This window comes from Grampus griseus (assembly GCF_964374135.1).
Source record: "Grampus griseus genome assembly, chromosome: 14".
Taxonomy (NCBI): domain Eukaryota; kingdom Metazoa; phylum Chordata; class Mammalia; order Artiodactyla; family Delphinidae; genus Grampus; species Grampus griseus.
The window spans coordinates 67,274,971-67,289,930 of NC_139008.1; the positions used below are offsets into that span (position 1 = coordinate 67,274,971).

Here is a 14,960-nt window from a genome sequence, read left to right on the forward strand (position 1 = left end):
ACCAGCCACACCTGACATTCAGGTGGCTTCATCAGGGGGGCACTAAAGGATTCAGGCTGGTGAGTCAGAAACCACGCATCTGAGCCGTGTCATACCAGTTCTTCAAAATACTGCTGGGTGTGAGTGCTGCTTATGTGAGTATTGCTGGGAATGCAGAGAGGAAACAAAGGTGCTGAAACTCCAGGCATGCGTTTCTGCCATTACAAGGATGAGGGTTAACTTTTTTAATTAAAAAAAAAAAAAAAGTTGTATGAGTCCTTCCAGCCAGGTTCTCCAGAATATAATGGAAAAGTGTCCTGAGGAGATCCTTCAAGACAGATGAAAAGAGGGGAATGTACCTTTCACCAGCAGTTACTCCTGGTTCTAGGATTTTCCCCACTGGGATGTGTGGCTGGTTCCAAAAATGAGTGAGACTGCACACTCAGCTTTCTTGGGGTAAATACCTGACTCTCAGGATGCAGTCTGTCTTTGGACTTCCTGGAAAAGAACTTACTGAATTAGTATATCAGTTAGGAATTGCAGTTGGTTGCTAGTAACAGAGACTCGAAATCACAGTGGTTTAAACAAAATAGAACACATTGAGGTTTATTTCTGTCTCATGTAAAGTCAGCCCAGAGGTCAGCAGGACTGGACTGGCACTTTCACAGTGTCAGCCCGAGCCCAGCTTCCTTCTGTCATTCTCTTCCTTATCACAGGGCCAGGGATGTTTGCTTGCTTGTTAATGCGCCCCAGGCACCTATAAAATGCCTGGCTTCCGTTTTCAGGATTGCCTCATGGTCTTAGATGGTTCCTAGAGTTTTAGTTACTATGTCTACATTCGAATCCACAGAAGAGCAAAAGGGGAAGGGAGCAGGGCAGAAGGGGTCGTGGCCGTTCCTGGAAGTCCCAAATACCAGTTCATCTTAAGTCTTGACCCAAAGTTAGTCACACAGTCATACCTAGCTATAAGGGAAGTGGTGGTTTGTTTGTTATTGTTTGTTTTTTTAAGCTGGGCATATTACCAAGTAAATATAGGTTCTATTAGTAAGAAATAAGAAGAGAAATTGGGTAGGTAGCTGGCAGTCTCTACCAGTCAGGATGCTGCCACTTGGTATAGAACACCTTTCTTGGGCAGCGCTTGTCTAGGCCATCTCAGAGTGGTACTCCCCAGAACCAGTATCATTCCCCAATCCACACTGCCTCTGCTGGAGTGATAGGGTTGGTTTCACTGACAAAGCACCTTGTAGGAGCCATAGAAAACTACAGATTGGAATCATTTTCCAAGGAGACAGTTGCGTACGCACGTGGCAGACACTTAGAGTTCCATGGACCTCTCCTTCAGCCCATGTAAGATATGGGCCTTCCCTGATATATGAACATTAGACTTCTAGGGAACTTCATGCTTTCAGCTCAAGCCCTGAGTTGGGAGAATTAGATGCCACATCCCTCTGTTTTTGTTTTTGTTTTTGTTTTTGTTTCACTCTGAATTCTTGGAGAATAATTGTGTAGCAGAAAGAAGCATTTCTTGGGCATACATAGCCCTTTCTTGCTGTAAGGCCCATTTTCCCACAGATTCAAATCCGTAAATTAGTTAAGCTAGCACTTAAACATTTTCTTAAATCCATAGTGCTACTGGAACTCTGAAAGGAAGGAAAGAAATTCCATGGGGAAGTGGAACTAAATTTTTAAAAAGCAACACCTGTCATATTGCTTTGTACCCAGTAGATGCTTAGACACTTTGTAGAATCTCACTGCAACTGAAAAATGAGAATACTGAATTAATTTTGGCTGTATTTCAGGTTAAATGGGTTTCAGTGGGCCTGTTTCAATGGAAAATGCATTCAAAATTGCAAACAACAAACATACTAAAAACTACTTTTTGGAAAAATGGCCTTCAGGAGTCTCATCATTTGTATTCCAAGTTCACATCTCGCTTACCACGCTGTTTAGTTAGGATGTCAAATTCAGTATTAGTTGAATCTCTGGCACAAGGCTAGACACTGAGGTGTGTCAGTGAATAAGATGGACCATGCCTTGGAGGAGCTTACCATCTGTTGGGGAGGTTCACATAGCAAAAGCGGTTTCAGTACTGCGTCATCAGTACTCACAGGGCCAGCAGTGTAGGAGAGTTTACGGGAGCTCCCCACAGCCTTCCAGGCGTCAGGTATTTTGAAAACTTTTATCAAATGAAACTATCTCATGATTTTATTTGTATTACTACTGAGGCTGAATGCTTTTTTAATATGCTTATTGGGTATTTTTTAACTCTTGAGGAAAATAATCAAGTTTTATTATAGTGGGACTAATGAGGTTACTTTCTAATTAGCTGTGAAACCCTGGGAGGCAAAGTTCTTTTCCTAGCTGAGTCTCTAGTCTCTTATCTGTAAAATGGGGAGGATAATAAACATGGTTCAGAGGATTGTTGTGAGAATTAAATAAAGTAATACATGCAGAGCACACATAGGCACATAATAGGTTTACAATAAATTTTGCCTCTTTATGTCTCCAGTCTCTAGCCCAGTGCCTGCCAGGGTTCAGTAAATGTTTGTGAAGAATAGGAATATATGTATTTTGTGTATGTGTTAAAAGGGACTATATATAGATGCTTAACACAGATCCATCTGTCTTGAAAAGAGTGTTTGACTTGCATCAATATTCACCTGGAGTGGCTGAGTGCACATGCATGACTCTTCTTGGGTTACCACATCCCCTGCTAGGCAGATGTCCATTATAATGAAATGTAAAAAGGGAAAAAATAATAATAAAGGCAGAGCAGTGTGATGTTATGGCTTTATTTGACAGGGCCTCCTGCTGCTTCAGCTGCCAGTGCCAGGCATGGAACAGATTAATCTGTATTCCAACACACCAGTGCTGAAGTCAAGATCGATCTAATTAGGGTATTTTAAACATCCTGTTTGCATCTAGAGTCTTACCAGAAAGCAGGATGTCTCTCCATCTGGGGGAGCTCAGGGCGAGGTGGGCAGCAAGGTTCAGCAATAAAACAGAGATGGCTTTCATTTTAGAAATGAGGGAAGATCACTTCTGTGTGATTTCATTAAAACAAAAGAGCTAATGGCCTTAAACAAAGGCAGCTCTTCAGCATGGCCTTGAATTTTAAAGTGGCCCTGCAAGATCTTGCCATGACATGGGCCTGCTGGTTGAAGTACAGGGACCATTTCCATCCTAAGAATAGAGCTCTGGCTGACCCATATCTTTCTTAACCATTTGGGCTGCTGGAAGGAGGTGCAGGCTCTGAAGCTGGGTGGGCAGATCAGCCCTGAATTCATTCCCCAATGAGCCATGCTGGGCCAGTATTTAAATGCCAGGCCATTGGGGTGTTGGTTAGGGTCCACTTTCCATAGTCCAGCATGTATATTTATCCATTATCTGTACCCCTTCCCCACCTTTCCAACCTAATCACCTTTTGTCCCCCTTCCCTCCCACCACACTGATCTCCTCCCAGTTCATTGCCTGTACCCTGTACGTTTCAACTTAATGCCTTTGCTTCACGCTTGTCCATCTGTTTGGAATAATGTTGTTCCCATTGCCCCTTCTCCTGCCGAGGCTCTTCTCTTACCTGCTTCTGTTCTTCAAGGCTCCGCTCAAGGGCCATCTTGCCTACCAGCCTTCCCAGATATCCTCACTGGAAGAGTATTTGCCTCATTAGTAGTTTCTGCCCCTTCCTCATTCACTATCACTTTCTGTCAAGTAATTTTAGACATAGTATACCTCAGTCACCTAGCGGGCAGGATTGTCTGATTGTCTCAGTCCCCAAACACTGTATCTTATATGTTGTAGGATTCTATCTTATGAATAAATGAATAAATCAGTGTCAGTTCCTGTCCCAAAGATAGTCCTGTGGCCCAGCTCAGCTGGTTAATGCCTCCTTTTCCTTTCTGGTAAATATAATCTTCCCCTGCCTCATGGGACCAAAACTCCAACAGAGATGCAAGTGGGACACCTCTGAAATCCAGAGGCACAGAAGGATGAGGAAGTCACATTTGGGAATTATTACTGTGCACCTTGTCACCTTCTTCCCTCTGTTCCCTACCTCCACCCCAGTCATCACCTTGGGAGACTTGCTAATATAAATAGTAGTCCATTTGTCCCAGGATTCGAGAATGTGGTCCAAATATGTGCTTCAAGAATTAAATGTGCTCCTAGAACCCAAAATTCTAGCTTCTGTCTACCAGCTTTGCCATAGAAAACTTGGGGTTGTGAGCTCACAGACATTTACTTGCCAGTGTAACACCTCCAGCCTTGCCCATAAGATGATGAGGATGAGCTTCTCTAGAGTGGGCCATCTTCTTTCATCTCTACGGTCCCAGTACTTAGTACATTGCCTGGCACACAGTAGGTACTCAGAAGTTTGAGTAAAGGAATGGCTGGTGTATGTACCACTTGGTGCCCTGTAATTATTTGTCCTGTGGTTATAAAACTCATAAAGGAGAGTGTCTTTTTCATTTCCTCTGCAGATCATGTGTTGTGTTTTCAGTTCTTGCAGCAAGATCAAAAGGCAAGGACCATCTCTGCTTAGATGTGCTGTGTCCTTCAGCTTACTGATAAATAGCCACTGCCCACCTCAGGGCTGTTTGCAGGTCTCCCAGAATCTTCTATTATTTGGCTTTATAGGCAACCACACATAAGGTCTTTATTTTAATTTATTGTGGGATTAAAGATTCTGAGTGAAGTTGGCCTTGTTCCATTTTAGAGTTAGAACAAATCTCGAGTTGTAGAAAATAGCCCTACCAGCTGAGAAAGTCAAGCCATCTAAGTTCCTATTTATCTCAGCAGGGGCTAGTTAGAATAGCCCAGGCCGACTGAAACATGTTCAGTTGCCAACATGTGATCAGGATGCAGTACGGAAGGAGTGAGGTGGTGATCTCTGGCAGGTGCCTCAGTGAGAGAATCTCTTGTGATGCTCTTTTTCAATGCAGCAGATCTCAAACTAATGTCTGTTGAGTGCCTACTGTGTACATATCTCATTTGATACAATGGATTTAATAGAAGGGACAGCCGCATTTTACAAATAAGAGAACTGAGGCTCAGAGATTAAACAGTATGCCAGTGGTTTAGTTTAACCAGCTAGTGAGTGTCAGAGGCAAGATTTGAATCCAAGTCTGTCTGATCCTGAAGCCCCACATAATTAATTAATTCACTTAGCGCTTCTGGAGGAGGTCCCTGGAGTTAGTCCTCTCAGTGTACCTCTCAGCAGTAGGACACTGATAGGCCTAGTTGTTTATAGGCCCGTCTGGATGAATAACTCTCCTCACAGAGAGAGGTGACGTCAGCCTATTGGGATTTGGACCATACTTTTTTAAGGATGAGGATGGGAAATGCACTTCCATCTCATTCTTTACAAAAGTGGCACATACTGCAGGAGGCTGGTTAGAGTGATTGCCACAGTCTGGTTGTGCCATTCTGGAAAGACCTCTGATCTGGGTATACTAGATCTTGGCCATCCCTAAGAGATGGGAACGCTCTGAAACTTCATGGAAATGTGGCATTTGTATCTATATATACGGGAGGGAATGTCATGCATAGGGTTCATCAGATTCTCAAAAGTGTTTGTCATGATTTTAAGAAGGAAAAAATAAGGAGTGGGGGGACAAATTGCAGATCTAGATTTCAGTGGCCTAGAAAGGTACTTTTGACTGGAAGCAGCAAATCACATCCTTTATCAGGGCTTTTGTTTCTGTACTCGAAATCTCAGAGGAGTTGAAACAAAGATTTCTAATTCTCCTTTCAGCTCTGAAAATTACAGAATTCTGATTGACCCTAGAGATTCAAACTTTTAGCCCCCATTGCATATATCCAGGGGGGTCTAACCCATTGCTAATCACTCTGGAGAGGCCCTGAAGGGATTTGAGCTGGGGGAAGAATGGGCCAGAACCACTCCTCCAGGCAGTTTCACTAATTAGTGTCTGAGGCAGTCAGTTGTCTGACTGTTGAGCAAGGCACCCAGCAGGAAAGGACTCACACTGGCACACAGTTTCAATACTGGCTCTCTAATTCTCCACCAAGACCCCTGCCTCCTTACCTAGTGACTTCAAAGTGTAGATTTGCGTGACCTTCCCCTCCTTGCGCCTTGTGGATTCCTTTAATGTGTGTGTGCGTGCGTGCATATGTTCTGCTCTTCCTGGGTCCTGCCTTAGAGGTTGTTCTCTGCAGTGGGGCCACCACATCCACCCTGTCTATATTGACAGCTCCATAGCCATCCTTCACCTCCATTTTATCCTGTCGAAATGACAGAGCAGCTGAGCGGTGTTGGCCAGCAGATAAACCTGTTATCTCCCCTGCTCTCTGTGCCAGTAGCTCTCCCCATCTCCTTGGTGCGTGAGAAATTGACACCACCTTGGGCTGAAATCTGTTCCTAGGGAAGCTACATTTATTAGTGGCTAATGAAAGCGTGTGTGTGTGTGTGTGTGTGTGTGTGTGTGTTTGCACTCATGTGTATGCGCAAAACTTAGGGTGAATGAAGTGTTTTCCTATCTGGCAGGCACCAGTGACCTACGACCAGCCACAGCACCCAGAGAGAGAGATGCAAAGAATATAGGCAGATTCAGGTCTGCCTATGACAACCTGTCCTTTACTTAAAATCCCAAACTAACAGATATATGTCATTTGTTCTTAGTATACCACTGCAATTGATCAAGGTATCTCCTGTTCCAGGCTGGGATGAGCTGTGGAAATACATGCTAATATGATCTAGTTCCAGAAAAAATGATTTTCCTCTATATTATATTTTCCTCTTTGAAAATTACAGCTCCTGACACTCTCTCTGTGCCACCAGCACCCCACATCCCATCTTGTTGAGGTATATAAAGAACATTCTCTTGGGAATTCCCTGACGGTCCAGTGGTTAGGACTCTGCGCTCTCACTGCCAGGGCCTGGGTTCAGTCCTTGGTCGGGGAACTAAGATTGCGCAAGCCGCGCAGCGTGGCCCCCCCACCCCACCCCCAAAAAATAAAAGAACATTCTCTTGCAACTCCTCATCCATTTTAATCAGGAAGATTAAGTGGGAGAATTATTGAGAAGTTTTGGTTTAGTATTTGTGGAACTGCCCAGAACTCAAAGTCACTTCTTTATTTGGACTCTGCTAGAAATTGCTTCTGGAAAGGGTAATTCAGTAAGAGAGAAAAGAAGGGTGTTATTCATGTCTTACCTCCATATGGCCTTTCGCTTCACTTTCCTCTCGTTAAAACTATTGACTTTTTTGTTAATCCACATTTACATAGTGCCTGTCTTTTGGACACAGTGAGCCCTCCCCCCCCCATGAAGCACATTTTCAGGTTTTACATGGTTTAGTTTCTGATCTCTTTTATCATAAAAGTTTCTTCTTTAAAAGCTTTGATGGTTACCTTTTATATGTGGGCGCCTGTAACCTAGCAGGAAAAGCTTCCATTTTGGAGCCAGACAACATGGGTTCAAACCTAAGTTCCCACCACTCTCTCAAGGACATGACCTACTAAGTAAATTGATTAACCTCTGTGACACTTGGATTCTGCATAATAAATCAGAAATGAGAATAGTACCTTTTGCATAGCTTAGTAGTGAAGATTCAATGAGAAAATTGTGTACAGACTCAAGCCTACTGTTATTGATACACAATAAATTCGTGACAGTTATTATTGTACCCTGCTTACTTTCATACCGGAATTTGAAGCAACTTACAGCAAAACAATATGGTGATACTAAATCTTAGCTTTGAGTAAGAATTTGTCAAAAGACAGATGTCAAACTGGGGGAAATATTTGCAGTGTAGAAGACAAAAGGGTAATATTCTTAATTTACAAAGAGCTCATAGAAATCAAAATGGGCAAAGGATAAGGCCGGGCAGTTCACACAGAGAGCAATACAAATGGTCAGTAAACGTCAGAAAAGGTGTTTGACCTTATTCATAATAAGAATAAGAACATGCTAATCGAAAGAAGATCCCATTTTTCACCTACAAGGTTGTCATAATTTCTAAGTTGGATAATATCCAATCTGAGTGAGGATATGGGAAAACAGATATTCTTTTACACTATGTATGTAAAATTATACTTCCACTCTCAGTGTGTATGTATGATATACGTGTATGTGCATGTAGGTATTTCCCAGCACATTCTGGTTAATTTACTTAAGGACATGCCCTTAAGCAAGTGGTAGGAGCTTAGATTTGAACCTATGTTGTCTGACTCCAAAATGTAAGCTTTTCCTACTAAGTTACATGCTTCCCACATGTAAAAGGTAATCATCAAAGCTTTTTGTATGTACAAAACACATAGATACACACACATACACATACTGAGAGTGGAAGTTAATTGGTACAACCTTATTGGAAGACAATTTGTCATTGTCTTTCAACATTTTATATGTCAATAGCTTTTGACTCACCACTTCCACTTCTAGGAATTTGCCATAAGAATATATGTGCAAAAGTGTATCCATGCCAGAAATAAAGGTATACGTGCCAGAATACGTGTACATGGACGTTCATTGCAGCATTGTTTCTAATAGCAAAAACAACAAACAACCCAAAACTGGAACCCACCTAATATCCATGACTGGGGCATTAGTTAAATTATGATAAATAAGTTCAGTGGAATTCCTGACAGCCATTAAAAAAAAAGTATGTGCTGATATGGAAAAATATAGTAGAGAATATATGTGTGTGTATATTTACACACATGTATGTATATATACATACATGTGTGTATGTATGTATATATATTTTTTTCCCCTCCTGTAGGTGTACACAAGATACTAGTAGTTTTTTGTCCTTTGGGAGAGATGAACAGGGTAGTGAGAGGAGTATGGGGAAAGAAAACTATTAGTACGTGCTCAATAAATATTTGTTGAGGACATTCATATCTTTTTGTATAGTTTGGTTTTTACCATATGCATCCATTCCTTTTATTTTAAAATCCATTGGTGGAGGATGGAGAGAGTCAATAATAAAGTAGTAAAAGAAATTGACTCCTGTGCTTGAGCATGGACTCACCTTTGAGCTTCTTAACAGCCAAGGCAAAGAGGTAACTCAGGTAAAAAGCACAAAAAATTTATCAGGAAAGAGAAACATTATCTTGATCTCTAAAAGGAATCTAGCAGCCAAGGATTGGTCTAAACTCATATCTAGTCTTATCTGTCTACAGCTTAAAATTCATTGGTGGAAGCTTGTCGCTTTTTTCTCCAGCCTTTCCCCACCTGACTGGCCTCTCCTCCTGCATGTGTGTGTGATATGCCATCCAAACCGGCCTTTGCATATATTGTTCCTTCTGCCTGGAGTGCTCTATCTTCTCTATCTAGTTGTCAGCCATGGCTTTTTAGTTTTGTTTTGTTTTAAGATTTTCAGTTGTTTGTTAGCTCCAGTGGGAATTCCTCTAGGTCAGCTATACCTTGTCTGTGCTCCCCAGATCCCCTCTGCCTACCTCAGTGATGGAACTTGTCACACTGCACTGTAATTATTGTTTTGTTTTCCCCACTAAACACAGAGCTCCTTAAGGTTAGGGATACTATGTTGTTTGGAGGCCCTGATAACCAAGTGCTTGCCAGGCACAGAGGTAAGCGGTCAGTGAATGATTGAGTGAGTAATCTGAAATTTGGGTTCTACCTCTTGCACCCATTAGCTGTGTGGACAAGTCACTTCTCTCCGGGCCTTGATTTTTCTATAGGTACAATAAGAGATTTGGCCTAGATAATCTATGAGAACTCTCTGACTGATTTTTTTTTTCTTCCTCTATGGTTGTCAGATTGTCATATATATACATGGAAGTTGTTAGCAGTTGTCATGCTGAGTAATTTCAAAGTTTCAAAACTAAGCTTGTTAAAATTCACTGCATTTTTTATGGCCTGTTCACCAGCTTGAAGAGATCAGAGCCACATCCAGTTGCTTGGCCCAAGATTGCAGAACTGATTATGTCCCCCACTCTTCTTTCTTCTAATCTTCTCTCCTTGACATACACAGAAGTTTGTTTTTTTTTGTTGTTTTTGCCTGATGTGAGCCTCCAAAGACGTCCCTTCTTATTATACTTTGTCACCCTGAGCTGAGCTGTCTTGGTTCCTTACCCTAGGTTCATGATGGTTTTTGCCTTCCTGTGAAGACAGGTCCTATGCTGTCCACTCGCCACTTTCTGCCCTCATCTCACCCTACTCCTGTTCCGTGCCCCTTCCTTTTTATCAAGGTGGAGCTTATACCAGCTCAATCCCAGCTTTACATCGGAAGTTAGAAGAAAGATATTGGGGAGAACTTGGGGTCTTGAGAAGGTATAATACCTCTCTCCACAGTATATTTTAAGAAAAAATTTATACTTAAAAAAGTGAATCTACTGACTAGAGATATTTTATTCAAACTGATGGCTCCCTAAGAAAAAGTCATCCACTTAGTCCCAAATGCAAAATATCTTTAAGGACCGTTTTGTAACTGATGGTTTGAGAGCATATTACCAATGCAAGGGTGCTATTACTCTGAACTTGGGATAGGCACTATATACAAAAGGTGAAAGCTATTCAAAGGCATTTGAAAAATACCCAGAGTTCAAGAGTGATTTGTTTGTCTGGTCCCACCACCACCACCACCACCACCAAAAACTTGTATTGAGAGCCTGCTTTCTTCCCATTTGTTCAGCAGGTATTTCTAAAGCACCTACTATGTGCTAGACATTGTTGTGGGACCAGGGATATACCAATGAACAAAGCAGACTAAAATCCCTTCCTTCAAGGAGCTTATATTCTAATTGAAGGGTGGCAGTGAACAAAACAAATAATTAATTATACAGTATTTTAGAAGATAATGCATGCTGAAGAGAAAAATAAAGCAGTTAAGACTTGGAAATCGGTGGTGTTGGAGCACTGCATTTTTAAATAGTGTGGTCAAGAAAAAGCCTCATTGAGAAGATGACAGTTGAGTAAAGCTAGATTTGAGGATTGAGCCATGCAGATAGTCTGGTGAGCATCTCAGGCAAGGAAAACAGTAAGTACAGAGGCCCCAGGGCAGAAACCTGTCTGACGTTAGAAACAGCATTTAGTCTGAGTGAGTGGGGAGCCATTAGAGGGTTTTACACAGAAGAATGATAGGGTCTGACTTAGGTTTTAACCTAAAGGATCATTCTGACTGCTCTATGGAGATCAGGCCAAAGCCAGCAAGGGTGGAAGCAGAGAGCTCCACAAGCAGGCTGCTGAGTATTCCAAGCAAGAGGTGATGGTGCTGTGGACCAGTGTAATGGCAGTGGGGGTAGCAGTAAGAAGACATGGAGTCCTGGGTGTAATTTGAAACTACAGCTGATAAGGTTTCTGTGGGACATGTGAGAAAGAAGAGAATCAAGGATATCGCCACTGTTTTTGGCTTGAGAAACTGGAGGACCTTGTTGCCATTAACTCAGTGGAACAAACTGGGGACAGGCCTGAGGAGGGAGGTCAGGAGCTTGGTTCCAAAACCATGTTCAGTCCTGCTAGACAACCAAGTGGAGAGAGCAGGTAGACAGGTGAATTCATGAGCCTGTGTTCAGAAAACAGGACTGGCCTATAGACACAAGTTTGGGAGTTGTCAGCACGTAAATGGTCTTTAAAGCTGTGGGACTAGATGAGATCCCCAGGGAGGTGAAAGTAGATAGAAGAAGGAGTAGGAGGTAGAAATAGAAGTCTAAAGACTGAATAACTCTAGCATTAAGAGATTGGGGAAATGAAGTAGTGAGGAATGCTTCTCTGATATAAGTGAGGAAAATGACTTTTTGAGAACTCAAACTTTGGCATATGAAGATGTTCAGTCAGTTTTCAAACAGAATATTTGTTGCCCACACTGTGAGCATTTTATTTCAAAACAAACTTTACTCTGCCATCTCCTTTTCAACGTCATTATCCTTGGTTTTTAAAAATCCTTTTTAAAGAAAAGAACCTCTTTACAGCTGAAGCCTATGATATACCCTTCAATTACCCTTTTCTTCCCTGGCTAGAAGAATAGTATCTCATAATAGAAGCCTATAGGTTATGTGGACTGAAAAAACATTGTTATCCTTTTGAAGTCCTTACTGTCCTGCTGTCTTTAAACTTGAGGTAGGGATTTTAGGTGCACCAGAATGTAAGTGATAGCACTGGGACCCTTTCGTATTTCTTATTTAATTCTCAGATATTTACCTGGGGAAGTTATAAGGTAATTTGAGAATATGGTAGAACATGTCTTATTTGTTCGTTATGTGCTCACCTCATGGTTAGTATTCATACTCTATTTACCGGTTATTTCTGTAAATGGGGGGATTAGTTTGAGGTTCTGTTGCAGACAATAAAACTCAATTAATTATAGGCAGAACAGAAATTCTAACTTAGTTTTGATTCACTTGCTCAAGTTGTCTTTGGGGATATAATCCCTTTTGAATATGTTTCTTGCACCGTATGTGAAAATCAGTTCAGTTTTCCATTGACACAATTTAGGTTCTTGTCTTATTAAGCAATAGCAGCAGTCAGGGAAGACCTACTTATTCCTCCTTCAATAGAACCAGACCAGGCTTGAAGAGAGGTAATAATTACTGCTCTGATCACAGCATGTTCTCTTTTCTCCTTCCCAACACAGAGCATGTCTGTTCGATCCTGGCTTCCCTCCTGCGGAACCTGAGAGGGCAGCAGCGGACCCGGCTTCTGAATAAATTCACTGAAAATGACAGTGAGAAGGTGGGTGCTTGTTGGACTGTAAAGATGGGACTGGGACCAGCGGGAATAGAATCACTATCTCCCTGATGCGATCTGAGGAGTGCTGGGTTAAGTGTTCCTGCCCTAAAATATCTTCTCCAGCATCTGGGCTCCATTGGTTTGGATCTCAAAGGTTTTTCTGCCTCTCATCTCCTAATGCATCACCCTTGACCCCAAGTATTTTGAAACCATTTCTGTACGCAACAGTGTACCATTATGGATCATTAAGATGAGGAGGAAAAGATTAGGTCAGTGCTTTAAAAATTCTTAATATGCAATGAAACCATTTGTTACCATGTAAGTAATACAAATAAGTGCAATTGTTGTTTGCAAAAAAAGAAAAAAAAGGAAGAAGAGGCCATTGGGTTAGGACACAGAACATCTTAGCAATCATGTCACCCTGGTGACATTATCTAATGTCTGTGCATCAGCTTCCTCATCTTTAAAATTAGGGCTGCTCTCTATCTTCCCTGCCTGCCTTATCAGGTTTTCCTAATGTTTAAGGAAATAGTGAATATGAGAATACTTTGTAAACTGAAATATATAAGATCTTAGGGTCATCATTGTTAACCAGGGAAGGTTTGGGCACAGTCTTCCTGACTGTCTGATGCTGTGTTGAAGCAACATCTACTATTAATCAGTACAAGCTCCTTGGTAAATACCAGGGTTGCCAAGAACCATAGTGGTGCCAACCCAGTAAAAAGAGAGGTTAGAAGTTTAGGCTGGCTTCACAGTGTTCCTTCAATCTTTTGGAAGTCTTAGGGAAAAAAATGAAACTTTCAAGCCCACTCAGTATTCCTCAGGCCATGTTTGAAGCATGACTTTTGCTAAGTTTGAAACTGATTTTTAGGTTATTGCTAAGCAAAAGTCAGGGGCTTTTTTTAAGTTGTGAAGGAGTTTTTCTTGCACTCTCTTCTGACTGAAAAGCAACTAAAGAGATTTTACTTAGACCGTTTTTAAAAAAAGATCAGCTCTGGGGCAGAATCTGAACATGAAAGGTTTCAGTTTGAAAAAAGAAATTTCTGTATAGTTCTAAGTGAATATCAAGTATGTAACTTCATGCTTCTTCTCTGTGCAAGATGGGACTTGAATTTTTATTTATTTGTTTGTTTTTAACAAGGTGAATTCAGGGGAGACCTAGAAGGGCTGGGAATGCATAGTGTCCTTCGGGAATGGCCTGTGTTCAAACTGCATCCATGCTAAGTGTTTGCTTTGTTCTGCCCGAGCCGTTTGATCCCTTCCTGATGTGTTCCACAGCAAAGCTCATATCCAGAGTGAGAAGTGGTAGAGTGGCTCTCCCTTTGTGGGGAGTGACAGTAAGACGAATAGGAGCTCCCGTGTTCTCTTGCCTTGGTATACTCTTTCTTTCTCACTCATGCCTGTGAAGTATCTCTCTTTCAGGTTGACAGGCTGATGGAATTGCATTTTAAATATCTGGATGCAATGCAGGTGGCCGACAAGAAGATTGAAGGGGAAAAACACGTACGTATCCCTGCCTGTCTTTTGCCAGTTATTGACTTGCACTCCATTGGGTCCCTTGTGCACCTCGTATCTCCCCACAGGACAGGCAAGGGCAAAGGTGCCATCTACCTTTGTGTGCCACCTAACATGTCGTAAGAGCTGAGCAGATGACAGTCTGCCAGTGGTTATAACTGCCCTTTTAACAGGAGTCAAGTCCCTGAAGAGGATGGATGTGTACAATTGATCCCGGTCTGACCTGGGAGTCTGGGTGGTAGCACAAGTACCCTTGATAAGAGCTTCTCTTCGAAAATCTGACCAAAGCACAGTGCTGTGACGTGGTACCACAGTGGCAGAGTGTGTCTTGGCACACACACTTGCTGGCTTCTGTAGTCATAGGGAGGCACTGGAAGGAAACTGTGAGGTCATTGAATACAGTTCCCGCATTTGCGGATGAAACCTGGAGACCTAGAGAAGGTAGCTCAAAGCTCTGCAGCACGGCCTGCAAACCAGGTCAGAGTGACTGAGCCGCATTGTCTGATGAGGTGGTTGCTGAGGGAGATGAAACCTGCTAGATATTTTTTCTTGACAAGCCATACTTACCTAGGGTGTTACCCTACCTCCTGTATTTTTCATCTGCTTCTATTTTGTTCTCTGCTATCTCTGTCCTCAGTTGATTTCTCATCTGTCCCTTTAATCGGGGCAGGTTTTCATATTGGTTAATGTCTGATTTGTATTCTCTCTTTTTGTTTTTGGCTGCGTTGGGTCTTTGTTGCTGCGTGTGGGCTTTCTCTACTTGCGGCGAGCAGGGGCTACTCTTTGTTGTGGTGCGCGGGCTTCTCATTGCGGTGGCTTCTCT

At 42.1% G+C, this 14,960-nt stretch overlaps 1 protein-coding gene across 1 annotated transcript in view; it reads left to right on the forward strand.

The window, feature by feature from the left end:
* Nucleotides 1-14,960, forward strand: part of CTNNBL1 (catenin beta like 1) — a 169,496-nt gene that overhangs the window by 122,468 nt on the left and 32,068 nt on the right. The window contains exons 12-13 of the mRNA XM_082669611.1: nucleotides 12,528-12,625; nucleotides 14,045-14,125. Coding sequence (XP_082525737.1) covers nucleotides 12,528-12,625; nucleotides 14,045-14,125 — 179 coding nt within the window. The remainder of the gene's footprint in view (nucleotides 1-12,527; nucleotides 12,626-14,044; nucleotides 14,126-14,960) is intronic.